Consider the following 27432-nt stretch of genomic DNA (forward strand, 5'->3'; position numbering starts at 1 on the left):
TGCGAGGACCAGGCACAGGACGTACCTGACTGGGAACACGCACTTCAAGGAGAGTGCGAGGAGGAGGCACAGGATATACTGGACCGTGGAGGCGTAATAGAGGTCTGGAGCGTAGAGCTGGCACAATGCGTCCTGTACAAATGACCACCTTCGCACGTCAAGTGCGGGGAGCTAGCACAGGACGCACTGGGCTGTGAAGGCGCACTGGGGACACAGTGCGTAGAGCCGGTGTAGGATATCCTGGACCGAGGAGGCGCACTGGAGGCCAGGCGCGCTGAGCTGGCACCACCCGTCCTGGACAGATGGCACAGAACGCACCGGGCTGTGGATGCGCACTGGAGACACCGTGCGTATCACCACAAAACATGGTGCCTGACCGGTCACATGCTCCCTACGGTGAGTACGGGGAGTTGGCACAGGACGTACTGGACTGTGAAGGCGTACTGGAGACCTGGTGCGTATAGCCGGCATCAATTGTACAGGAACTTTAACACACTTCTCAGGACGAGTACGAGGAGCTGACTCAGGTGGCCTCGGACAGCTAACACGCTCCTCAGGGCGAATGCCATGCATATTACGCCAAACCAACAGCTCTCTCTCATCACTCTCCTCAACTTTCGCCACCCATTCCTCGCTCAATCTGTCCCAATAATCCTACTCTGTCTCTGACTCACTCCTCTACTCTGCCGACCACTCCATGTGCCCTCCCCAAAAAAACATGCTACTTAAGTATGATCCCCAATTAGAGACAACGATTACCAGCTGCCTCTAATTGGGAATCATACACAATCACCAACGTAGAAAAACAAACCTAGAACCCCACATAGAAATAATAAACTAGACTAACCCCCCAGTCATGCCCTGACCTACTCTACCATAGAAAATAAAAGCTTTCTATGGTCAGGACGTGACAGCTTGCCATGTGGTAGCAGAGAGAACAATCTATGGCTTGGGTGGCTGGAGTCTGACAATTGTTTGGGCCTTCCTATAACACCACCTGGTATAGAGGTACTGGATGGCACGGAGCTTGGCCCCAGTCATGTACTGGCCCGTATTTTTATATTTTATTCTATTTTCTATTATTATCTATACTATTATTATCACTGCATTGTTGGCAAAGAGGTCTTAAGGTAAGAATTACACTGTACAGTTTTACACCTTGTCACGTTGGTATGAAGGATCGGGAGACAGATGCAGGAATGCGTAATAGGGTTTTTTATTCATTCCAATTTACAGCGTGCCATGTAAAGGCATGGGGACGAAGACCAAACAAATGCATAACAAAACAAAGGGTAGAAACCCAAAGCAAAAGAGCGAGAAGTACCTCGAAAAAATAACACACACGCACAATGATTAACGCATGGGACGAGACCCGTAATCATCTGTGCAATCCACAAGGGCACAAAAGCCCAAAACACCCAGCACAGGTACTCACACGCACCAACGGACATTGTAACAATAATCGACCAGACGATGGTCAACAGGGGGCACATATATAAAAATACAATCAGTGGGAATAGGTGCCAGGTGTGCGCAATGAAAGTTCCGGAGGGATCCGTGACACACCTGTTGTATCCTGTGTACGTGGCGAATAAACTTTGAAACACTGGTCTAGTAGAATCACTTACAGGAATGTAGACCTACAGAGTGGTTTTCCCACAGGCTCATGCTAACATATTTGCTCTGTTTGTCCACTAGAAGCACTGTACAGTAACATAGGACTACAGAGCAGCATTCTCACCAACTCATACTAACAGCTTACAGTAGGTCCTTTTGTCAGCTACATCTAATTGACATTTCACTGACATCTCACTGACGTCTCACCTTAGTCTCACCTAGAGCTCGAGGAGACAGATGGCTCGGTGCTGAGTCGCTACCAGCAGTCGTGCAGAGACTGTGCTGCAGTCAGCGGGCTCCTAAAGCGCCCAACCTGCTCCTGAACCAACCTGAACAGATGAGCAGCACCAACACACCCTGGCCCTCTCATCTCCCTTGGAGGCCAGTCTGTCAGCTGTCAGGTTTCCTACCTCCAGCACAGAGCCAACGCTGGGGAGGACAGGCAAATTTGCATTGGTCTAATTAATGAAAAGTAAAGGCTGGAGGGAGAGTTAGTTCATGCAGAGTTGATGTAGCATCCCAGTTTACCACCCAGCACTGTCTCCAATGTGTCTGAGAGGCCAAGAGTCTGCCGAGGCCAAGATAGAAAGAGCCCATAGTGAGGACTGGTTGTATTCAGTCAGCCTGCTCTTTGCTAGTTGCTATGGTTGTGTAAGTTGCACCTACACAGGGTGATGCAGTTGAAGATCAGTCAAGCACACAGACTGCCTTCATGCTGCTATCGACATGCTGGACAATCACCAGAGGCCATATGATGAAAGGAAACAAAATCAAAGACCTTTAGCCCTTTATCTCTTCCTCTCTCTACCTCTCTTCCTCTCCTCTCATTAGTAACAGAGGCCAGTGTGTGTGTGTGTGTGTGTGTGTGGGGGGGGGGGGGGGGTGTATGTGCGTGTGTGCGTGCATGTGTGTGTGTTTGTGTGTGTGTAGCGATGTCTGTGTTGCCATCGGTTTGAAAGCCAATAATGCAGCATGCCAATCAATCAGGACACACATGTCAATAATTGGATCAGTGTGTGGCAGGCTGGGAGTAGAGTTATGACTGAGGAAGATTGACTGCCACAAGAATGATGGAGAAGAGGGGTAGGCTAGACCTGAATGAACAGGAGAGGAGATTCTGTGTGTGGGCGTGTGTGCACACGCGTGTATGTGTGTGTGAGAGAGAGTAAATTACAGTACAGCAACATAGGCAGTGAGAGAAATGTGACCCCAATAACTACCGTGGGATATGCATCAACAGAAACCTTGGGAAAATCCTCAGCATTATCATTAATACGGGATCGGTGTCCCTATACCGGGACGGTTGTTGCTAACGGGCACTAATGTGACTATAATGGCGTTGTAAGGAACAGCCAACTTTCCAGGATATAGACATGTCTTATATGGCAGAAAGCTTATATTCGTGTTAATCTAACTACACTGTCCAATTTACAGTAGATATATTGTTTGAGGAGTGTGCACAACAACAAACAACAAAACATGGCAACTGGTTTGATACATTCACCTCTGGTAAATAATGTGCTTACATTCAGTAATATGTGGGTCCCAGAGATAAAATGAAGCATACTTTTCTTTGATAAATCCATTTTATATTCAAATTTAGGAACTGGGTTCTACAGTTTGAACCCCTGCTGTTTCATGCTTTTTTGACTTCAAATAAGCTTTTGACAAAATTTGGCATGAGGGTCTGCTATACAAATTGATGGAAAGTGGTGTTCGGGGAAAAACATACGACATAATAAAATCCATGTACACTAACAAAAAGCTTTAAGCCCCACCCTCTTCAATATATATATATATATATATATATATATATATATATATATATATATATCAACGAATTGGCGAGGGCACTAGAACAGTCTGTAGCACCCGGCCTCATCCTACTAGAATCTGAAGTCAAATGTGTAGTTTGCTGATGATTTGTTGCTTCTGTCCCCAACCAAGGAAGGCCTACAGCAGCACCTAGATCTTCTGCACAGATTCTGTCAGACCAGGGCCCGGACAGTAAATCTCAGTAAGACAAAAATAATGGCGTTCAAAAAAAGGTCCAGTTGCCAGGACCACAAATACAAATTCCATCTAGACACTGTTGTCCTAGAGCACACAAAAAAACATACATACCTCGGCCTAAACGTCAGCGCCACAGGTAACTTCCACAAAGCTGTGAACGATCTGAGAGACAAGGCAAGAAGGGCCTTCTATGCCATCAAAGGAACATAACATTTGACATACCAATTAGGATCTGGCAAAAAATACTTGAATCAGTTATAGAACCCATTGCTTATGGCTATGAGGTCTGGGGTCCGCTCACCATCCAAGAATTCACAAAACGGGACAAACACCAAATTGAGACTCTGCATGAAGAATTATCCTAAGCAAGCTGGTCCTGGGGCTCTGTTCACAAACAGAAACAGAACCCACAGAGCCCCAGGACCGCAACACAATTAGACCCAACCAAATAATGAGAAAACAAAAATATCATTATTTCACACATTGGAAAGAATGAACAAAAAACTGAGCAAACTAGAATGCTATTTGGCCCTAAACAGAGAGTACACAGTGGCAGAATACCTGACCAATATGACTGACCCAAAATTAAGGAAAGCTTTGACTATGTACAGACTCAGTGAGCATAGCTTTGCCATTGAGAAAGGTCACTGTAAGCAGACCTGGCTCTTAAGAGAAGACAGGCTATGTGCACACTGCCCACAAAATGTGGTGGCAACTGAGCTGCACTTCCTAACCTCTTGCCAAATGTATGACCATATTAGAGACACATGTTTCCCTCAGATTACACAGACCGACAAAGACTTCGAAAAACAAATCCAATTTTGAGAAATTCCAATATCTATTGTGTGAAATACCACAGTGTGCAATCATGGCACCAAGATTTGTGACCTGTTGCCACAAGAAAAGGGCAACTAGTGAAGAACAAACACCATTGTAATTACATCCCATATTTTTGTTTATTCATTTATTGCACATAATATGACATTTTAAATGTCTTTTGGAACTTTTGTGAGTGTAATATTTACTGTTCACTTTTTATTGTTTATTTCACTTTTGAGAAATATGTTTCGCATGCCAATAAAGCCCCTTGAATTGAATTGAACCAAGCAAGACACAAGGGGAGAGAGAGAAGTAATGACTGAAAAAGTGAGATTAGAGAGAGAGAGAGAGAGAGAGAGAGGGAGAGAGAGAGAGAGAGAGAGAATTAATGTGTGGCCCTGGGGAGGAGCTGCTGTCAGCTGACTGACAGCTGGCTGGGGTGCTGTTGGGTAGATCATACTCGTCTTCTTTTCCTGATCCTGACACCTCTTGGTTCCTAGTGCTTCCTCCTCCTACACCCTGTGGCTCCTCCCATGGCAGCATGGGCTGCTTCCTCTCACACTTCCTCTCAACCTGACGGATCTCCTACAGCAGTAGTTCTCAACTGGTTTTGCCTTGGGACCCAAATTGAACCAGGTTGAGGTTGTCTCAGTCGCAATCCAATATTCGCATTGTGTTTTTTTGTTGTTGCCAAAAATCTGGAAAACTATTTTTAATGCTATATTGGTAGTAAATGTACCAAGGAAACAACAGTCCCATCTTTTTCATTGTCCATTTTTACCACATTCTTGATGAAGAATGTCAAGCACACTGGTTTGAGACCACATCTGCTAAATAGCACTGCTAATAACTCTATATTGAAAAAACCGTGATTGAAGAACAATATAGGTTTATTATAAAAATGTAAAATAAATAGGTTTATAAACATTTCTACACACTTTTTCTACCTGCTTTTAGTCGTTTAAGTTCAGACTGGAATATTTTATGTAAAATTAAATTGATTTAAAAAAAATTTACTCAGATATTCATGGCCCATTCAAAACCTCCCATGACCTAAATTTGGGTCGTGACCCACCGGTTGAGAATAGCTGCTCTACGGTAGGTCTGACACATTTACACAGGCTTGATGACAGATACACACACACACACACTCACTCACCAGTTTTCTCTTATATGTTGAACGTTTGCAGGGATAATGTGCTTTTCATACGGTATACAATGAATTTACAGCAAATTAAACATAATATTATCTCCACATTTTTAGAGGTGTTGCTCCCTGTATAGAAACCTCTCAGGTGATGTTTTGTAGTTCATTCATGCTCTTTGATATTTCACCAGACCTCCCTGGTCTTAAACCCTACTGATCAAAGCCATAAGAGCAGAATTGACATCTAAAAGCTCAACATCTCTCGGGATATTAGGATTTAGTTTAATTACCTGTATCTCACCTCCACAGCCACAGGTTGAACTGACATTTATTAGCACCAATAACACTGGTGAGTGATGTATGTTGAAGGGGAATAATGAGGGAATCATCAGGCAGGTGATTCGAGAGCTAATGCGGTGGAAAGGAACAGGAGAAGGGGAACCGAGCACCACTCCCAGTTGACGTACGTGTGTGTGTGTGTGTGTGTGTGTGTGTGTGTGTGTGTGTGTGTGTGTGTGTGTGTGCGCGTGTGCGCGTGCGTGTGTGCGTGTGTACGTGTGTGTCACATGAATATGCCTGCATTCTTCCATGCATGTCTGCAAGTGTGAGAGTGTGCATGTGTAGTCAGTCAGGGAGAAGTGAAAGTCATTATGAAACAGATGTCTCCATAGGCTCTGAGTAAGCTCTGCTTTATAAGGCTTGGTGGAACTCATCATCACCAAGCCACCACCCTCCCACACACACAGCCCCACTGGAAGTTTGGAATCGCATCAGCGGTAGAATCAGATACAGCATGCTTCCATGCAATATCTCTCAAATGTATTCCCTAACTCCGACTATTCTTTAAAGGTGCTTTTGATCACCTTGGACTGTCAGCAAAACAGCCCTCACAGTGCACATAAAGACTACATTACACACTGGCAGCGAGTATTAAATACTGGCAGTGAGATTTATCGGGAAACTTCTTTTTTAATAATGTTTGTGAGAAGCGGCATTGTTGTTGTGTAGCTAAACATTACCGCACACAATGCAATGGCAAGCTGCAGTATTATCCTCTATCACAGCCAGTCTGAAAACGTGTGCTATCAACACCCCGTCCCCCCCGTCCCCCATCCCCCGTCCCCTGGCGTCGGCCACTAGCTGCCCGATGGCATGGAGAAAGATCCATCATTGTTGGTGAGAAGCGTCACATTCACTGCCCATATCAGTGTGGCATGCCCAGCCTAAGGGTCAGCCCTTTCCAGCCCTTGCGGGCACCTCAGCTGTTCTGCCTTCATCATGACATACCTGCAGATGCTTCTCATTTGTAAGTTAATGTATCTGATGGGGGCCAGCGTCAGTGCATTGGTATGTGAAGCAAGGCAGACCCACATAAAAAAAGATGAAATACTATAGTATTCACTGTAGTGTTTTTGTGGACAACCACTGTTAATGCGGACTAAAGTACAAAAACACTACAATGAATACTGATACTGTAGTATTTACTGTAGTATAATCTATTATACTGTAGTATTTATAGTTCACTATAGTATAAATACTATAGTAAAATAAAACTATAGTGTATACTGTAGTAATTAATGTTGTGTTTTTGCACACTACTATAATGTAGTATTTAGTGTTTTTGCAGACAATACTGTAGCATTTAGTATAGCGTTCCTGTTTTATTATCTTTGACATAGAAGTGGAGGCTTTCATCTTCAAGAAACCTACTGGAAAAATACTAACAGAGCAAATCTTCCATAACCTGTAGGTAGGTAGGTAGGACTGGGGTCCGAACAAATTGTTCAGGCTTTCTCCTTTCATAAACTGAACCAATTGTTCAGAGCTTTTGCCCTTTTCTATAACCTGTAGGGAACACAATACTGTATATATGGTATATACTTGGCATGTAGGTTTCTCCCTTAATAATGGTGGCGTAAATTGCGATATGGGGAGGGGAATGGGCAGGGTATATGCAAATAAGATACTGTAGTATTTACTAAGATATATGCTTGGTAGCAGCAATAAAAGTGGAATAGCTTAACAAAGACTGATTGTATATGTTGTTTTTCCTTACCGTGAATATCTTGTTGTGATTTTCCGTGGTTGTCCGTCTCAGACATGCGTATTGAGAAACGTTGGCAGCAGCAGTGGGTGGAGAACATTCTGTCACTGTGGATGAAGTGTCCTGTATACAAAAACAAAAATACAGTAGATTTGAATTCATTGCAAAAGGTATCAGTGGGAGTCATATTCACCAGCAATCAAATGAAAAAAATCACAGTTTGAAGAAGAGATTTTGGATCATAGAAAACGTGACAAAAGTGGGTTTCAAAAGTTATGTGAGATTGTTCTGGGTTCTGAAAGCAGAACAGCAATAAAAGAGGTTGAGAATACACCAGTCCCCACATCACCAGGGCAACAGTCTAATGACACTCATCACACAGTCTGGTGGTATCCAAGTCCATTACTCCAGCTAACCTGTAACACATCAAGAATTCTGCAAACCCATAATCCAATTTGCCATTTGTAAATTGCCTTTTCAGCAGAAGAAATTGCTCAGTTGAAATATATCAAAAGGATTACAGATGTAATGTTAATGTTCTCGTAGACAATTAGACATCTACAATGGAACATTGTGTCTGTGAAAATTACCCATGGTATTTTCAGGCAGTTTGGGTACACTGTGACACAGAAGAGAATTGTAGGGAGGTAATGTCACCATGCCATGTTGACAGAGACTTTTAAAGAAGGAACAGGGGTGTTAAGATGAAGATAATGAAAAAGTGCTTGGCATCTCTCCAGGTCTCCCACATTGGGAGGGCTGAATCAATCAAAATCCAAAAAAAATCTAGAGCTTGGGTTCTATCTGCAAAAAGATCATTCTGAGATAATTGGCTTTAAAGTTCCGAACCCTTTTTGGTTTGAATGGTGTCAGCAATTTTTATATTGTACTCTTGAACTTAACTAAATTAATTGGGGTATTTAGAGTACTATATACTGTAGGTAGAGAACATTGAACAGAACAAGGCTATGTCAATAACTCAAGAACCTTTTAGTCCCAAGCTCTCGAAATGTTCATCAGTTCCTCTCTTACCAGTCTCTAATGTTCTTAAAAAGTGTTGAATAGCTCTGAATAGCTCTGAATATATTTAATGGCACCAGATTTTCTGCCAATCAAAAGTGAAACGTACCTTTTCCTCTCTTACACAGATTAGAATAGAACATACTTTGTTTTTTTACTTTTTTACTTGTTTTACATCAGTATGCACAGGGAGTTGGAGGTAGGCATGATACAACTGGGTTTAGTTATTATACAGGCCTATAATGTATCCAGCTCTAACAGACTTCCACGTTGTATGCTCCCTTCTGCCCTTCTCTCCCCAAGGCTCACCTCCTGCTAAACTCAGAGAGGATCTATTGATTAAATGTCCACATTTAAAAGTCTGCTGAATTTATAAAGTTGGACACCTATGCTCCACGGTCTCGACCCTTTCACATCTGCTGCTAGTGGGAGAGGTGAGTGATGCTGGACCCCAGATGCCCGCTCCTCAGACAAACTGTGTGTGTGTGTGTGTGTGTGTGTGTGTGTGTGTGTGTGTGTGTGTGTGTGTGTGTGTGTGTGTGGAATGAACACACCACTCCGTCTGTGTGAATACAATTAACCTGAACAGACAGCCCCTGTCTGTATCTGTAGACACACACACACAATCGTGCACAGGCCCGCCTGCTCGCCCGCACCCATGCAAGCAAGCGGGCAGGAACGCAAGCACATACGCATGCACGCACCAGGCACGCTCGCATGCACATGTGTGTTCGTTCGTGCATGCCCGGTGCGTGCATGCGTACATGCGTGCGTTCCTGACTGCTTGCATGCATGGGTGCGGGCGAGCAGGCGGGCCTGTGCACGCTTGTGTGTGTGTGTCTACAGATACAGACAGGGGCTGTCTGTTCAGGTTAATTGTATTCACACAGACGGAGTGGTGTGTTCAGGCAGGTTAATGAATTCCTAACGGGCTACCGAGCAGGGTTAGGGGTCACAAAGGCCGCCACTCCTACGGGGGGCACTAGCCCTTCTTAAGAGAAGATTGATGACAGCCACCGCACAGGGACAACACATGTCTGTGTTCACAGGCCTTACACATCTCTCTCCAATCCAGCAATCATTCCCACAATCTCTTGAAAACTGCCTCCTCTCTCCTTGTTCTCACCAGCCTACCACCTATTCCACATCCCATTCCATTCATGCAAAACAGCCTCTGTAGCCCATTGTATGCATACCGGTAAGTAACCAATGGAAATATTACATTTCAATGGGTTTTTAAAACGTGTAATTCTCCATAGTAGCAGCATTTAGGGTACAAGGTGGAATATTTATGGTTGTAAAACACATAGCGTTTTTAGAGTGGTAGGAAGAGCCTGAGGCGAACGTGTTAGCGAAGCCAGCTCCGAGAATATTGTGTCTCTTCACAAGGCCCTTAAATAGATTTATAACTCATAAAAAACAATCTATTGGAAGTACGGCACACATAAATGCCACAGTGTATTGCCTTGCTGTATATAGAAAAGGGATACATCACAGGAGAAGCAGTAAAAGAGCCCTGTGGTTACCTTAGGAGAAAGGCTGATAAATGTCAGCATTGCATCATTAGCTCGGCTGCTCGAATTACATAGGCAAAATACATCTATTGACGGGCCACATTTTAGCATGTCATATGGACTAGCACGAATGGGTGCTCAGGAATGGGAAACACGCATGTTCATGTCTGTTTTTGTATCACTCAGGCATACGCTTGTTGTCATAACTCTGCACAACGCTGTCAGAGAGCCGTTCTTGTGAACACTGTTGCGCTGAGGTTGGTAGGAAGTAGACCTGGGTTTAAATACTATCTGAAATATTTCAAATATTTTTTGGGGTGTTTGGTTTAGCCTGTCTGAAGTGCCAGATGGGCGGGGTTTGCACTTTTGGGACGTTTGTATTGGTTGCATTGCGCCAGGCGATCTGAGTCAAGCCCAGCTAAAGTATTTGAAGTGATTTCAAATGTTATTTGAACCCAGGCATGGTGGGAAGAAGGGAAGAACGTCTGTCTCTGTTTTCCCCCACTGAGAGTAGAGAGATAGACTGTCCATCTAAACCAGGAAGCATATTTCTTTATTCTAGGCCCATATGTTGCGGAGGCTCCCACAGTGCCATCCAGGAGAAACAAATCTGTCTGTGTGTTGGTTAGCGGTGAGCTCCGAGCTGATGGGTCTATTTGGCACGCGAAAGCATTATGGGGGATCCTTCTGCTGCTATCAAGCTAACTGAAATGTGATAATGTGAGTGTAGGCTATAGAAAGGTAAATCTGTTCTCGTCTACAATTCTTCTCTGGTAGGTATATTTGACAGACACACACACACACACACAAAGAAAGCTCCCATTTGACAGATGTTGGCATTTAATATTGATATAGCCTTGAACTTTGGATAAAGGATTTATCTTGCATTACTCCTTTACTGAGCATCAACAATAGATTTGACATACTGACTAGTCAAGTCTTACCATATGGTAATTAGTATTGCAAATGTCGGCGAGAAAATGGACTCAGTATGTTCAAGATCACATTTTACTGTCTGCCTGTCCTTGTCATATCTATGATTCTAGTGCCCATCATTATTTCATGGACTTATTCACACTCTCTCTTAATTGTCTGCATCTTTTACATATTTGTAAAGATTCCTTTGTCTTCTCATTTACTTTACAGGCCATTCATCTCTATATCTGCAGTCTGCCATAAATGAACATTTTTGTTCTGTTGCATATTTAAAACCATAACTGATTATTTCCCCTTATTATGTTCATTAATAAAACCTCCCTTTACAGTTTACAGCACCATCTATTGCTCAGTCCATGGTCACTGCACTCTCCTCACACACACACACACACAGTCACATTTACACGCACAGTCACACACACAGTCACACTCACTGAAAAAACTGCACATCACAGTAGGTATAGTTAAATTCAAATTAATTTATTGATAATACAATAATACTATTCATATTAAACTGTGTGTGTGTGTGTGTCACATTCTGTGGACACATACACGTCCAACTTACACTTATCAAACTTACCTGACCTACCAATTTGTTAGCCTCAATCATTGTGAGCTAGGTGACTAGTCTGAGAAAGACAGGAGGCCCATGGACTTAACCAGCTCCAACACCTTCTGGTTATCTGAGCTCACCCGCTCCCTGCCCTGTAGAGATTCCACTACCTCATCCTCAGTGTCCACACACTCAACCCAAGCTGTTCTCTTCCACTGCTGGATGACTCATGCGAGACTCTCTTAAGTTCATGTAAAACTTGGCAATGCGCCTCATCCCCTTGAGGTAGCAGGTGGGAAGCTGGTTGTAATAGTACCAGATCTGAGTTACTGCATCTGTCTGCAACGGCCTTCCCAGTGCTTTTACAACTGGATATCTCAGAGAGAGACTGGGCCTTGCCTACGCTGGTACATCACGCCAGGTAGAGGTAGCAAGCTGGAAAACATGAAGCCATGATAAGATTTTAGGTTTTCTACTCAGATAATGAATCAAATCAAATCAAATCAAATGAATAGGTTAACAGTGTAGATAGTAGGGTACAGTAGGTAGAGAGGAACTTACTGTGCACACCTGCCTCCCATCCCTGTAGCAGAGGATGCCTGAGAGAGTGGGCTTGGGGGGTTGAGGTGGGCTTCTGTGGGGAGGAGACTTTCAGGCCATGTCACGGATGTGGAAAGGAGAAGCGGACCAAAGTGCAGCGTGTGTCGTTCCACATTTTATTTACACTGTGAAACTAAGCAATACATAAATAAACTGAATGACAAAAACAACAAACCGTGACGCAGAGGTGAAACATACACTACTCAAAAATAATCTCCCACAAACCTAGGTAGGACAAACACCAATTTAAATATGACCTCCAATTAGAGACAACAATGACCAGCTTGCTCTAATTGGAGATCATCCCAAACAAAGCCCAACATAGAAATATAAAACTAGAACAACCCAACATAGAAATACAAAACTAGAACATAACAACATAGAAAAACTAAACTAGAAAAAAAAAAATGTCACGCCCTGACCTACTTTACCATAGAAAATAACAGCTTACTATGGTCAGGACGTGACAGGCAAGGAAAATACTGTTGTCCCTGTCCCCTCCACGGTATATACTGGTCAATTTGCTCAATGTAGATGGCCATTTTTGACAAATGGATAATCTCAGATAGCAGAATCAAGTCGCATGCCTAGTCTTGAGGTTGTTGCCACAAAACTGAGTTCCAACCAAGCAAACATTCCAAATTCCAAATATTCTACATCATTTACTGTGTGTGCTTGTGTGATTTCATTCTGAATTGCCATGACAATGTAGAGGCCTGACAAGGGCCAGGGAGGCAGGTAGCCTAGGGGTTAAGAGCGTTGGGTCAGTAACTGAAAGGTTGCTGATTTGTATTCCCAAGCCGACTAGGTGAAAAAATCTGATGATGTGCCCTTGAGCAATGCACTTAACCCTAATTTCTCCTGTAAATCACTCTGGATTAGATCGTCTGTTAAATTACAAAAAATGTAAACGTATTTCAATTTACAATGCAGGCCAGCCCGCAAAACAGCATTTGTTTCCAATAACGCAATTCTGCTGTATGCAGAGAGGTTTCCGCATTATGATGCATTTACATAACACTACAACATTCCATGGCAGCCATGTGGATTTGCAAGGGATAGTCATTATTTTCCATAGAACGCATAGCCCCTCGTTGATAATCCTTTTTTTTTTTTACCTTGGCTATAATTTAACACGTGTTCAACATCCACTGAAGTAGCTAGCAAGTGGTAACCAACAAACTACTTGTTTCTGATTGGCTTGAAGGACATTCTAGAGCATGCATTATTTCCCTATAACTCACGGTAGAATTCAATGGCTATAGTTCATTCTTACATTGTATGTTTGAGCTGCTTTTGAATGCAAAAGTCGAATTGAAAACATTATTGGCATTGTTAAATTCGATTTTCATAATGGCAAACTAGGACAGATTGTTATGTTAGCTACAGTGCATTCAGAAAAATATTCAGACCCCTTGACATTTTCTACATTTTATTTACGTTACAGCCTTATTGTCACAACTTCCGCCGAAGTCGGCTCCTCTCCTTGTTCGGGCGGCGTTCGGCGGTCGACGTCACCGGCTTTCTAGCCATCGCCGCTCCATTTTTCCATTGTTCCATTTGTTTTGTCTTGTTCCCTGCACACCTGGTTTTCATTCCCTAATCACACTGCATGTATTTATTCCTCTGTTCCCCTCCATGTCTTTGTGTGAAATTGTAATTGTTACGTGTTTGCGTGTGTACGCACTAGACTGGGTTTTTATTGGAAATTTTGCTCGTTTGTTGGGACCGTTTCGCGCCTTGCACTTTATTCTTTGGCTGGAGGTTTTGACGCAGTGGCGTCTGTCTGTTTTGTTGCCTCTACCCAAATAAAGTGTACACCTGTTCACAACTCTCTGCTCTCCTGCACCTGACTTCTCCACCAGTAGCGCTCACCGTGACACTTATTCTGAAATGGATTAAAATAAATTAAAATTCCTCAGCAATCGACACACAATACCCCATAATGACAAAATGAAAACGGGTTTTTTTAAATGTTTCCAATTAAAAAAATAAAAACAGAAATACCTTATTTACACAAGAACTCAGACCCTTTGCTATGAGACTCAAAATTGAGCTCAGGTGCATCCTTTTCAATTGATCATCCTTGAGATGTGTCTACAGCTTGATTGGAATCCACCTGTGGTACATTCAATTGATTGGACATGATTTGGTCATGCCACGAGGTCGAAGAAATTGTCCGGAGAGCTCCGAGACAGGATTGTGCGGAGGCACAGATCTGGGGAAGGGTACCCAAACATTTCTGCAGCATTGAAAGTCTCCAAGAACACAGCGGCCATTCTTAAATGAAAGAAGTTTGGAATCACAAAGTCTCTTCCTAGAGCTGGCCGTCCGGCCAAACTGAGCAATCGGGGGAGAAGGGCCTTGGTCAGGGAGGTGACCAAGAAGCCAATGGTCACTCTGACAGAACTCCAGAATTCCTCTGTGGAGATGGTTTTTATGGTAGAGTGGCCAGACGGAAGCCACTCCTCAGTAAAAGGAACATGACAGCTCGCTTGGAGTTTGCCAAAAGGCACCTAAAGGACTCTCAGACTATGAAAAACAAGATTCTCTGGTCTGATGAAACCAAGATTGAACTCTTTGGCCTGAATGCCAAGCGTCACATCTGGAGGAAACCTGGCACCATCTCTACGGTGAAGCATGGCGGTGGCAGCATCATGTTTTTCAGCAGCAGAAACTGGGAGACTAGTCAGGATCGAGGGAAAAATGAACAAAGCAAATCACAGAGAGATCCTTGATGAAAACCTTCTCTAGAGCACTCAGGACCTCAGAATGGATTCATCTTCCAACAGGACAACAACCCTAACACAAGCCAAGACAACGCTGGAGTGGCTTCGGGACAAGCATCGTTCTCTGAATGTCCTTGAGTGGCCCAGCCAGAGCACGGGCTTGAACCCGATCTAACATCTCTGGAGAGACCTGAAAATAGCTGTGCAGTGACGCTCCCCATCCAACCTGACAGAGCGTGAAAGGATCTGCAGAAAAGAATGGGAAAAACTCCCCAAATACAGGTATGCCAAGCTTGTAGCATCATAGTAAAGGGTCTGAATACTTATGTAAATGTGATATTTCAAGTTTTTATTTGTTTACATTTGAAAAAATAAATACATCTGTTTTTTGCTTTGTCATTATGGGGTTTGTGTGTAGATTGATAGGGGGGAAACAATTTAATACATTTTAGAATATGGCTGTAACGTAACAAAGGGGATTGAATACTTTCCGGATGCACTGTAAACTAGCTAGTCTGTTTGTTTGATTACCATGGCAACTACTGTAGCTATCTAGTAAACTTTCTAGATAGCTACTTCAATTGAGGTTTCTAGTGGCAATTATAGCCATGGTATAAAAAGGATAACTAACTTGGGTATCTATGTGTTCTCTTGAAAATAATGCAACTCTGTGGAAGGTGAGTTCCACTTTGCTAACGCATCGTGGAACACACCTTCGACATTGTTCCTTATTTTCCATAGATCACATAGCCCCTAGCTAATTATCTCTTAACCTCTTATGGCTAGGGGGCAGTATTTTCACGGCCGGATAAAAAACGTACCCGATTTAATCTGATTATTACTCCTGCCCAGAAACTAGAATATGCATATAATTAGAAAACACTCCAAAGTTTCTAAAACTGTTTGAATGGTGTCTGTGAGTATAACAGAACTCATTTGGCAGGGCAAAACCTGACACGATTCCAAACAGGAAGCGCCCTCTCTGACCATTTCTTGCCCTCCTTGACGTGACACTTCCTACGGCTCCCATAGGCTCTCAGAACCCGGGAAAAAGCTGAATGACGTAATTCCAAGCCCTGGCTGAAAAGCTTTAGCGCATTTGCTAAGTGGTCTATCAGCGGACAATGGGACTCAGGCTCGTGCACGAGACGACCCCATGTTTTTATTCTATCGTCTTTGAACGGATACAACGATTCCCGGTCGGAATATTATCGCTTTTTTACGAGAAAATTAGCATAAAAATGTATTTTAAACAGCGGTTGACATGCTTCGAAGTACGGTAATGGAATATTTAGAAATTTGTTGTCACGAAATGCGTCGTGCTCGTAACCCTTCTTTACCATTCGGATAGTGTCTTGAACGCACAAACAAAACGCCGCTGTTTGGATATAACTATGGATTATTTGGGACCAAACCAACATTTGTTATTGAAGTAGAAGTCCTGGGAGTGCATTCTGACGAAGAACACCAAAGGTAATAACATTTTTCTTATAGTAAATCTGATTTTGGTGAGTGCTAAACTTGCTGGGTGTCTAAATAGCTAGCCGTGATGGCTGGGCTATCTACTTAGAATATTGCAAAATGTGCTTTCACCGAAAAGCTATTTTAAAATCGGACATATCGAGTGCATAAAGGAGTTCTGTATCTATAATTCTTAAAATAATTGTTATGTTTTTTGTGAACGTTTATCGTGAGTAATTTAGTAAATTCACTGGAAGTTTGCGGGGGGTATGCTAGTTCTGAACGTCACATGCTAATGTAAAAAAGCTGTTTTTTGATATAAATATGAACTTGATTGAACAAAACATGCATGCATTGTATAACATAATGTCCTAGGGTTGTCATCTGATGAAGATCATCAAAGGTTAGTGCTGCATTTAGCTGTGGTTTTGTTTTTTGTGACATTATATGCTAGCTTGAAAAATGGGTGTCTGATTATTTCTGGCTGGGTACTCTCCTGACATAATCTAATGTTTTGGTTTCGCTGTAAAGCCTTTTTGAAATCGGACAGTGTGGTTAGATAAAGGAGAGTCTTGTCTTTAAAATGGTGTAAAATAGTCATATGTTTGAAAAATGGAAGTTTTCGGATATTAGAGGAGTTTGTATTTCGCGCCACGCCCATCATTGGATATTGGAGCAGGTGTTCCGCTAGCGGAACGTCTAGATGTAAGAGGTGTAGTTACATTTGTAATTACACTGTAGCAAGCATTGCAGTTAATAGTAATATCTCATAGTTACACTATTATAACAACATGTAACTGGTAGTAATTGCAGTCTATAATTAGAGGTGTAACAATGAATGCTTGTTACCATGTTTGTTACAAATGAGCAACCTTACAAAAAAAGATTGCAGTTTTGAAACTGCAGTAAAAGTGCAGTAACTGCAGTCGACTGTGTAATTTTGGACTGCAGCAAACTGCAGTTATACTGCACTCCAACTTCTTTCATTTTTCCAAAAAAGGGGTTTGCACTAAATTCACAAATTTAGTGTTGTTTTTCTTCTCAGCTGCATCCAATTCAGTAACAACTATCACAAGGTTGTAACCTCTTGTGTATAGATGCACTGGGTGTCCCAAGATTACATAGGCTATAAATACCTACCCGGGAATGCACACTCTTCAAATTTCCACTCGATTTTGTTGCTAGCATCGTCCGGGTTAGGGGAGGGTTTGGCCGGGGGAACTTTACTTGGCTCATCGAGCTCTAGCGACTCCTTGTGGCGGTCTGGGCACCTGCAGGCTGACCTCTGTAGTCAGGTGAACAGTGTTTCCTCCGACACATTGGTGCGGCTGGCTTCCGAGATAAGCGGGCGGGTATTAAGAAGCACGGTTTGGCGGGTCATGTTTCGGGGGATGCATGCCTCGACCTTCGCCTCCCGAGCCCATTGGGGAGTTGCAGGGATGAGACAAGATAGAAATTTGGGAGAAAAAGGGGGTAAAATCTTTAAAAAACTCAAAATGATATAGGTCAACCTCACTGAATGGGGTCTACCATACTGGTGTCATCCTTAAGTGCGTGTCATCCTCAACTGGGATGATAAACACACAAGTGCACCACAGAGTACATGCAAAATCTGCATAATTACTAGTGTTACAAAGAATTTAGCTAATTAAAATTAATTGTATCTTGAGGGGTACTTACAGTACTTGTCGTTAATGTGTACTTACTGTAAATAGTACATTACCCATCGTGACAACCCTGACCATTATTTTAATGCTTCCGGAAGCACCATCCAAGTGGGAGGGTAAACACAATAGTACACCACAGAGCACATGTAATATCCTGCATTACAATGTAATTACTAGGTGTTACACAGCATTTTTCTAGTTAAAATGAAGTGTATCTTGAAGGGTATTTACTTGTACTTATTGTGTACCTACAAAGTATGTTACCCATCCTAACAATCTAATATTCAGCTTCTGAAAGCGCCATCCAAGTGAGAAAATGAACAGACAAATACACCAAAGAGTACATATCTGCAATATCTGCATAAGTACAAGGTTGTCACTTGTAGCAGGATTTAGCTATTTAAAATTAAGTCTAATTTAACATTTTCCTATGACCAATTTCTATATAATTACTTACTACTCATGACCAAGTAAAAATACCAACAAACAAAAGATGAGCTTTTCCTTTAGTCAACTTTATTACAACGTAAAAAGACCTTACATTTCTTACAAAATTGCAAGCATTTTTATAGTTAGATTAATCAATTGGTTAATTAAATTAAACAAAGATATATGCCTATTCAGTAACATAAAAATAACTATTCTAGTGGTGATGAGTAGTAGTCTAGATAGCTAATTTAGAAGGTCAAAAAACGAGTTAGCTAGCTAGCATGCTAGCTAATCCCAAAAAATCTCAACAGATTGCACGGAAAGTCTATTCTGTAGATGGTAACTAGTTAGGTCTACCAACTAGGCTAGCTAGCTAACAAAACACCAGAGAAGCTAACATTAACTAGCTAAATTTAACTAACTAGCCAACACTAGGCTAGCTAGCTGCTAGCTAGCTACATCATTAACTACCTCAAATCAATTTTTATTGGTCACGTATACATATTTAGCAGATGTTATTGCGGTGTAGCGAAATGCTTGTGTTCCTAGCTCCAACAGTGCAGTAGTATCTAATAATTCACAACAATACACACAAATATACAATACCGTTCAAAAGTTTGGGGTTACTAGAAATGTCCTTGTTTTTTAAATTAAAGCAAATTTTTTGGCCATTAAAATATCATTGAATTGATCAGAAATACAGTGTAGACATTGTTAATGTTGTAAATGACTATTGTAGCTGGAAACGGCAGATTTTTTTATGGAATATCTACATAGGCGTACAGGGGCCCATTATCAGCAACCATCACTCCTGTGTTCCAATGGCACGTTGTGTTAGCTAATCCAGGTTGATCATTTTATCATTTATCATCTCTCTGGTCACCCCCAAAGCCAATTCCTCTTTGTATGTGTCAAACTGCTTGCTTTATCTTGGCCAGGTCACAATTGTAAATGAGAACTTGTTCTCAACTTGCCTACCTGGTTAAATAAATGTGAAATATATATATTTTTTTAATGTAAAAATGTAAAAGGCTAATTGATCGTTACAAAACCCTTTTGCAATTATGTTAGCACAGCTAAAAACTGTTCTGATTAAAGAAGCAATAAACCTGTCCTTCTTTAGACTAGGAGAGGAGTTGGAGGCACCTGTGCACAACTGAGCAAGGAAGAGTAGAGTGTCTAGTTTGAGATATAGACACCTCACAAGTCCTCAACTGGCAGCTTCATTAAATAGTACCCGCAAAACACCAGTCCCAACGTCAACAGTGAAGAGGCGACTCCGGGAGGCTGGCCTTCTAGGCAGAGTTGCAAAGAAAAAGCCATATCTCAGACTGGCCAATCAAAAGAAAAGATTAAGATTGGCAAAAGAACACAGACACTGGACAGAGGAACTCTGCCTAGAAGGCCAACATCCCTCTTCACTGTTGACGTTGATACTGGTGTTTTGCGGGTACTATTTAATGAAGCTGCCAGTTGAGGACGTATGAGGCATCTGTTTCTCAAACTAGACACTCTATTGTACTTGTCCTCTAACTCAGTTGTGCACCGAGGCCTCCCACTCCTCTTTCTATTCTGGTTAGAGTCAGTTTGAGCTGTTCTGTGAAGGGAGTAGTACACAGCGTTGTACCAGATCTCCAGTTTCTTGACAATTTCTTGCATGGAATAGCCTTCATTTCTCAGAACAAGAATAGACTGACAAGTTTCAGAAGAAAGCTCTTTGTTTCTGGCCATTTTGAGCCTGTAATCGAACCCACAAATGCTGATACTCCAGTCTGTATGTTTTCAGAACTACAAAATACTAAATCAGTATAACAGTATCTATACAGTATTTCATTTGTTTTCCAAAATAATCTCTCTATTGCACACGCACATGTACACACGTGCAAACACACACACACACACACACACACACACACACACACACATAGCGGAAAATGGCCACCTACACTCAAACTGACCACAGGTTCCCTCACCGGAATGCAGTGCCTGGTCTCCACAGTGACAGGTCTCCCCTCTCTCATGCTGTCCGTGAACCAGGAGATGTCCAGGACCTGCAGTCTGGAGACATCCCTCAGACCACTCCCCCGTAGCCATGCCCACAATGCCCCGGCCCGGTTATCCTCTGCCACCACGTGAGTGACCTCATCACTGCACAGGGAACAAGAAGAAGGGGGTCACAGGTCAGTAAGTCTGCAGGTATAATGCATGATTATGTGGTTACAAGTGGCGGTACACATTGCTACTGTAGAAGAGGTCCAGTGGTTACATAGAGCTGAGGACCGAGAACAACGTCAGGAACGGCGAGCCAACTCTAGCACCAACATCACCATCATCAAACCACCAACTCGGCTGTCAGCAGAATAGAGACCTTCACCAAGAGCAGACAACGTCCGTCCGAAGCTATCAAGACTAGAATTTGCGCTCCAATTACTTTTTTTTTAACAAACTTGTATCTTCTTTTTTCTTTTTTCGTTTGTATACTGAAATTCAGCTTTAAGATGTACATTTGTACCAGACAGCCTAACTAATAGTAAATAAATAATGTATATGTATTGTAAGGCTTGTCGTAAGCAGTGGTGTAAAGTATTTAAGTAAAAATACTTTAAAGTACTACGTAAGTAGTATTTTAGGGTATTTGTAGTCCTAAAGAAAATATATACTTTTACTCCCAGACATTTTCCCTGTCACCCAAAAGTACTCGTTACAATTCGAATGCTCTGGCAGGACAGCAATATAGTCCAATTCACGCACCTAGCAATATACCGTGTGGTCTTCCCTACTGCCTCTGATCTGGTGGACTCAACACAAATACTGCATTTGTAAATTATGTCTCAATGTTGGAGTGTTCCACTAGCTGTCCATAAAAAAAAATTCTAAAAATATTGTGCTGTCTGGTTTGCTTAACATAAGAAATTTTATGTACAGCATTTACTTTTACTCAAGTATGACATTTGAGTACTCTTTCCACCACTGTACTTCAGTACATTTAAAACCAGATACTTTTAGACTTTTACTCAAGTAGTATTTTACTGGGTGACTTTTACTTTTACTGGAGTCATTTTCTATTAAGGTACTATATATTTACTTTTACTCAAGTGTGTCAAGTTAAAACTTTTTCCACCGTCTTATTATCACTTCTCTGGATCAAAGGTCCCACTGAAGTGTTTAAAATGTCTCAGAGCCATCTATATGGCTCTAAAATGTCCCTTTGCTTGGAACTTGCCTTGATTTGTAGATTGTGAATCTGTCTGATTGTAACATCAGTGGTTCCTAGAATTGATTTGGTGTAGAAAGAGAACAAATTCACTGGCTTTATTTCTATTGTTTTAGAGAGAGATATAAAGGTCTTGGCAGGGACTACTATAACATGCCATATATGGACCAGCACAGACTGAACAGCATGCACCACAGCCTCCTCAGCAGGCCCTCTGAGCATCATTCAGATGTTTACGACTGAAAATACACCCCTAAGAGTGGAGATATGCATTCACATAGTGTATCACACAGCTCCATAGGAATCCTCACAACAGACGTGTCTGGTTTCCCCCCAAAAGGAAACCCTCTCTGTTTAACTACCATACCAATGAGCCAATCAGAGCACCCGTGCGTGCATAATTATCCTCCCCATGCTCCTCCTTCTCCTCGCAGAGGTAAAACAGCATAACGGCTCCTTACGGCCCTCCCAGGACATCCCAGCAGTCTAACAGAGTGTCGCTTCAGGAGCATAATCGGCCAAATCAGCGGTGAGACTAATCCTCTGTCTGACTGCTCTGTGTACTGGTTGGCTGGTTGGCCTGCCACTGAGACCAGGTTTAGAGAGGCTACACAACAATAACAGCCCCAGAGTGAGGCTCATCAGATAACACAAACAGTATGAGTGGGTAGAGCATATGAGCACATTCAATGGCATTGCACAGGTGTGAATATGACTATATGATTACCAAAAAGGAAAGTAATAATTCTGCACACTGCCAACACCAACTTTAGAAGTATATTGGGGTGAACTGAATCTTGATTTTTGCAGAAAAAGAAATGGTATAACTCATCATCTTGGAAAAAGGAAAAAGAAAGTGTCCTTCAGACTGACAGCCTTGTTGATTCTAACAAGACAGGAAGTCTTTCAGACGGTCACAATCGAATGTTGATTGATGTAGACATCCAACCCTGTGGTTAAATGGATAGGTACTGAATTTAGCCATGGTGGGTTTGTTCTTATAAACACGGGGTAAAGAAAATTGTGCTCTCTCTCTCTCACACATGCTCTTTTATACTCTGCCCTCCTTACAGAAACATAGCCCCTATAATCCAACCCTAATTTAGATATTTTTCCAACTTGTGACCAGCAGTGAATGTAAAATGGCACAGCAGATGCAAATGAGCTAGCACGCGGCACTGCACCCGAAGGGAGTTCCAGGAACAGCGGGACCCTGAGCCCCAGTGCAGTGAGCAAGGATATGCTATATTCAATGGGGTTCAGACAGGGAGAGATGACGCTAGTGCTAAATGAAGTCTCTCTACATTGCATCCCACTAAGAGAGCCAAGATCAAGATTACGGAAAGTGTGTATCGTATAACATAATTATCGACATGCCATTCATTTTACACCAGCTAAAGACAAAATCACAGACTAGCTCAGCACAAAACAATTCCTACAATAAGCTCACAATTCAGAAAACTTGATCATGTTGTTGTGTATTTGCATTTTAGAGTTGAAATTAGAAAGGTGAAACTAAACAGATGATAAATGAGGGTTTGTGCCTCTCGTCCACCTCACAAACAGCATTCACACCCACTAAACTGTGTGTGCGCCTGCGTGCTTGTGTGTGTGTAACGTTCAAGAGAACGCATATCTTGTTTGTGAAAGGCTGAATTAGAGAGGTGTTTATCAAAACTGCCCAATACAATTATTACATTGTATTTTTTAGAGATTCTTTGGGATACAGTAGCTTGCGAAAGTATTCACCCCTCTTGGCATTTTTCCTATTTTGTTGCCTTACAACCTGGAATTGAAATTGATTTTGGGGGGGGGGGGGTTGTATCATTCGATTTACACAACATGCCTACCACTTTGAAGATGCAAAATATTTTTTATTGTGAAACAAACAAGAAAAAAGACAAAAAAAGAAAGAAAACTTGAGCTTGCATAACTGTTCACCCCAAAAGTCAATACTTTGTAGCACCACCTTTTCCAGCAATTACAGCTGCAAGTCTCTTGGGGTATGTCTCTATAAGCTTGGCACATCCAGCCACTTGGATCTTTGCCCATATTTCAAGGCAAAACTGCTCCACCTCCTTCAAGTTGGATGGGTTCCTCTGGTGTACAGCAATCTTTAAGTCATACCATTCTCAATTGGATTGAGATCTGGGCTTTGACTAGGCCATTCCAAGACATTTAAATGTTTCCCCTTAAACCATTCGAGTGTTGCTTTAGCAGTATGCTTAGGGTCATTGTCCTGCTAGAAGGTGAACCTCCGTCCCAGTCTCAAATCTCTGGAAGACTGAAACGGGTTTCCCCTCAAGAATTTCCCTGTATTTAAAGCCATCCATCATTCCTTCAATTCTGACCAGTTTCTCAGTCCCTACCGATGAAAAACATCCCCACAGCATGATGCTGCCACCACCATGCTTCACTGTGGGGATTTTGATCTCGGGTGATGAGAGGTGTTGGGTTTGCGCCAGACATAGCATTTTCCTTGATTGCCAAAAGCTCAATTTTAGTCTCATCTGACCAGAGTACCTTCTTCCATATGTTTGGGGAGTCTTTCACATGCCTTTTGGCGAACACCAAATGTGTTCGCTTAATTTTTTCTTTAAGCAATGGTGTTTTTCTGGCCACTCTTCCGTAAAGCCCAGCCCTGTGGAGTGTACGGCTTAAAGTGGTCCTATGGACAGATACTCCAATCTCCGCTGTGAAGCTTTGCAGCTCCTTCAGGGTTATCTTTGGTCTCTTTGTTGCCTCTCTGATTAATGCCCTCCTTGCCTGGTCCGTGAGTTTTGGTGGGCGGCCCTCTCTTGGCAGGTTTGTTGTGGTGCCATATTCTATGCATTTTTTAATAATGGATTTAATGGTGCTCTGTGGGATGTTCAAAGTTTCTGATATTTTTTTATAACCCAACCCTGATCTGTACTTCAAACTGTAGAACTGGGTTCTACAGTTTGAACCCCTGCTGTCTCTGGCTCCACACCCACCCACCCCGCCCGACCATCTAGATGTGTGAAAGTTATTGTATAACATTTCTGGGAGTGTGTAATCGTACATTTTGTATTACCATATAATTGTTTTATGTTTTCTATAGTTGTCTACTTGAAAAATGTCTCAATTGACCAATTTGGCACATTTGGGCAGACTTGATAGAAAATATTGTGCAGTATTGCAGTGCTTTACTGGATCAAGCTGAAACTTTGCACACATACTGCTGCTGTCTAGTGGTCAAAATCTAAATTGCGCCTAGACTCCTATATTATATTATGGTCTTTCTCTTGCATTGCAAATATGATGGAAAAAAAAAATAGGAGTATATAGGATAATTCTTTGTATTATCTTCTACCAGATCTAATGTGTTATATTCTCCTACATTAATTTCACATTTCCACTAACTTCAAAGTGTTTACTTTCAAATGATATCAAGAATATGCATATACTTGCTTCAGGTCCTGAGCTACAGGCAGTTAGATTTGGGTATGTCACATGTTATTGTGTCACAAAGTGGTATTTAATTGTCATTTTTTGTGAACAATATACACAAAACACTCTGTAATGTCAAAGTGGAAGAAAAATTAAGATATAATTATTGTTGCAGAAATATTCAGCCCCTTTTGTTTAGGCAAGCCTAAATCCCTTCAGGAGTCAAATTTGGCTTAAGAAATCACATAAAAAGTTACATAGACTCACTTTGTGTGAAATAATAGGGCATGACATGATTATTAAATGAATAACCCTTCCTCTGTCCACCATACATATAACATCTGGAAGGTCCCTCAGTCAATTATTGAATGTCAAGCACAGATTCAACTACAAAGACCAGAGAGCTTTTTGAAAGCCTACAAAAAAAGGGAAGTGATTGGTAGATGGGTAACAATAACAAATCTGACATTTAATATATTTTTAAGTATGGTCTAGTTCAGGGATCATCAACTAGATTCAGCCGCGGGCCAATTTTTTCTTGAGGGGATGGTCTGGGGCTGGAACAAAGTAAAACAACATTTTTACACAGCAAATTGACCGCAAGAAGCCTAAACAGATACAGTATAATATTTGACTAAAATATAATCATCTCGAACCTTGATTACATTTGGGAATATTGTCTTGCGTAGGGTGCCGTCTTTTGGATGGGACGCTAAAATGAGTGTCCTGACTCTCTGTGGTCATTCAAAATCCCATGGCACTTATTGTAAGAGTAGGGGTGTTCACCCTGGTGTCATGGCTAAATTCCCAACCTGGCCACATTCCATCATGGCCACCAAATCATCCCCCTCATTCCTAATTGGCATATATCACTCCTCACCTCTCCACCAGATAGCTGATATGTGTGGAGAGTTCTGGCACAAAAATGGTCGCCGTGTATTATTGAGAATGATGTCCAACAATGAAAATTCAACAATTCTTTGTTTGTTTTTATAATTTTTCCCAGGAAACTTGGGAGGCCAAATAAAACCACTCCGAGCAGCAGGACAGGAATGAAACTGCTCAGTGATGTTATAATGAGGACATTGGTGATTTTAAACATCTACAGAGTTAAATGGCTGTGATGGGAGAGGGTTGAGGATGGATCAACAACATTGTAGTGACTTCACAATAATGACCTAAATGACAGAGTGAAAAGAAGAACACAAATATACAAAATATTCCAAAACATGCAACAAGGCACTAAAGTAATACTGCAAAAAAACATGGCAAAGGAATACACTTTTTGGACTAAATGCAAAGTCCTATGTTCAGGGCTAGGAACCTATTTGTATGTTCCTCGGTTTGGGGCAAATCTAACACAACACATTACTGAGTAACTGCCTACTTATTTTCAAGCATGGAGGTGGCTGCGTCATGGTATGGGTACACTTGACATCGGAAAATACAGGATAAAAAAAAACGGGATAGGGCTAAGCACAGGCAAAATCCTAGAGCAAAACCTGCTTCAGTCTGCTTCACACCAGACACCAGGAGAAGAATTCACCTTTCAGTATGTCAATAACCTAGAACACAAGGCCAAATCTACACTGGAGTTGCTTACCAATAAGACAGTGAATGTTCCTAAATGGCCAATTTACAGTTTTGACTTAAATCTGCCTGAAATTCTATGGCAAGATGTAAAAATGGCTGTCTAGCCATAATCCCCAAAATATTCTGGCATGGTTTAGATCTTGTCTGTCGGAAAGATATCAGTTTGTCTCTGTGGATGGTTTGTCCTCTGACAAAGCAACATACATTTCGGTGTTCCGCAAGGCTCCGTTTTAGGACCACTATTGTTTTCACTATATATTTTACCTCTTGGTGATGTCATTCGGAAACATAATGTTAACTTTCACTGCTTTGCGGACGGCACACAGCTGTACATTTCGATGAAACATAGTGAAGCCCCAAAATTCCCCTCCCTGGAAGCCTGTGTTTCAGACATAAGGAAGTGGATGTCGGCAAATGTTGTACTTTTAAACTCAAAAGAGAGATGCTAGTTCTAGGTCCTAAGAAACAAAGAGATCTTCTGTTGAATCTGACAATTAATCTTGATGGTTGTACAATCGTCTCAAATAAGACTGTGAAGGACCTCGGCGTTACTCTGGACCCTGATCTCTCTTTTGACAAACATATCAAGACGGTTTCAAGGGCAGCTTTTTTCCATCTACAGCAAAAAAAAAGAAACGTCCCTTTTTCAGGACCCTGTCTTTCAA

The 27432-nt window shown here is 41.9% G+C and overlaps 1 protein-coding gene across 2 annotated transcripts in view; it reads right to left on the reverse strand.

The window, feature by feature from the left end:
- The window catches only part of LOC115193964 (DNA nucleotidylexotransferase-like), a 170966-nt gene that overhangs the window by 133527 nt on the left and 10007 nt on the right, over nucleotides 1–27432 (reverse strand). For both annotated transcript variants that reach the window (XM_029753132.1, XM_029753131.1), the window contains exons 2-3: nucleotides 20523–20697; nucleotides 7653–7763 (exon numbers count right to left, since the gene is read on the reverse strand). In XM_029753132.1, coding sequence (XP_029608992.1) covers nucleotides 7653–7763; nucleotides 20523–20697 — 286 coding nt within the window. The remainder of the gene's footprint in view (nucleotides 1–7652; nucleotides 7764–20522; nucleotides 20698–27432) is intronic.

Source organism: Salmo trutta, chromosome 5 (genome assembly GCF_901001165.1).
Source record: "Salmo trutta chromosome 5, fSalTru1.1, whole genome shotgun sequence".
NCBI lineage: Eukaryota > Metazoa > Chordata > Actinopteri > Salmoniformes > Salmonidae > Salmo > Salmo trutta.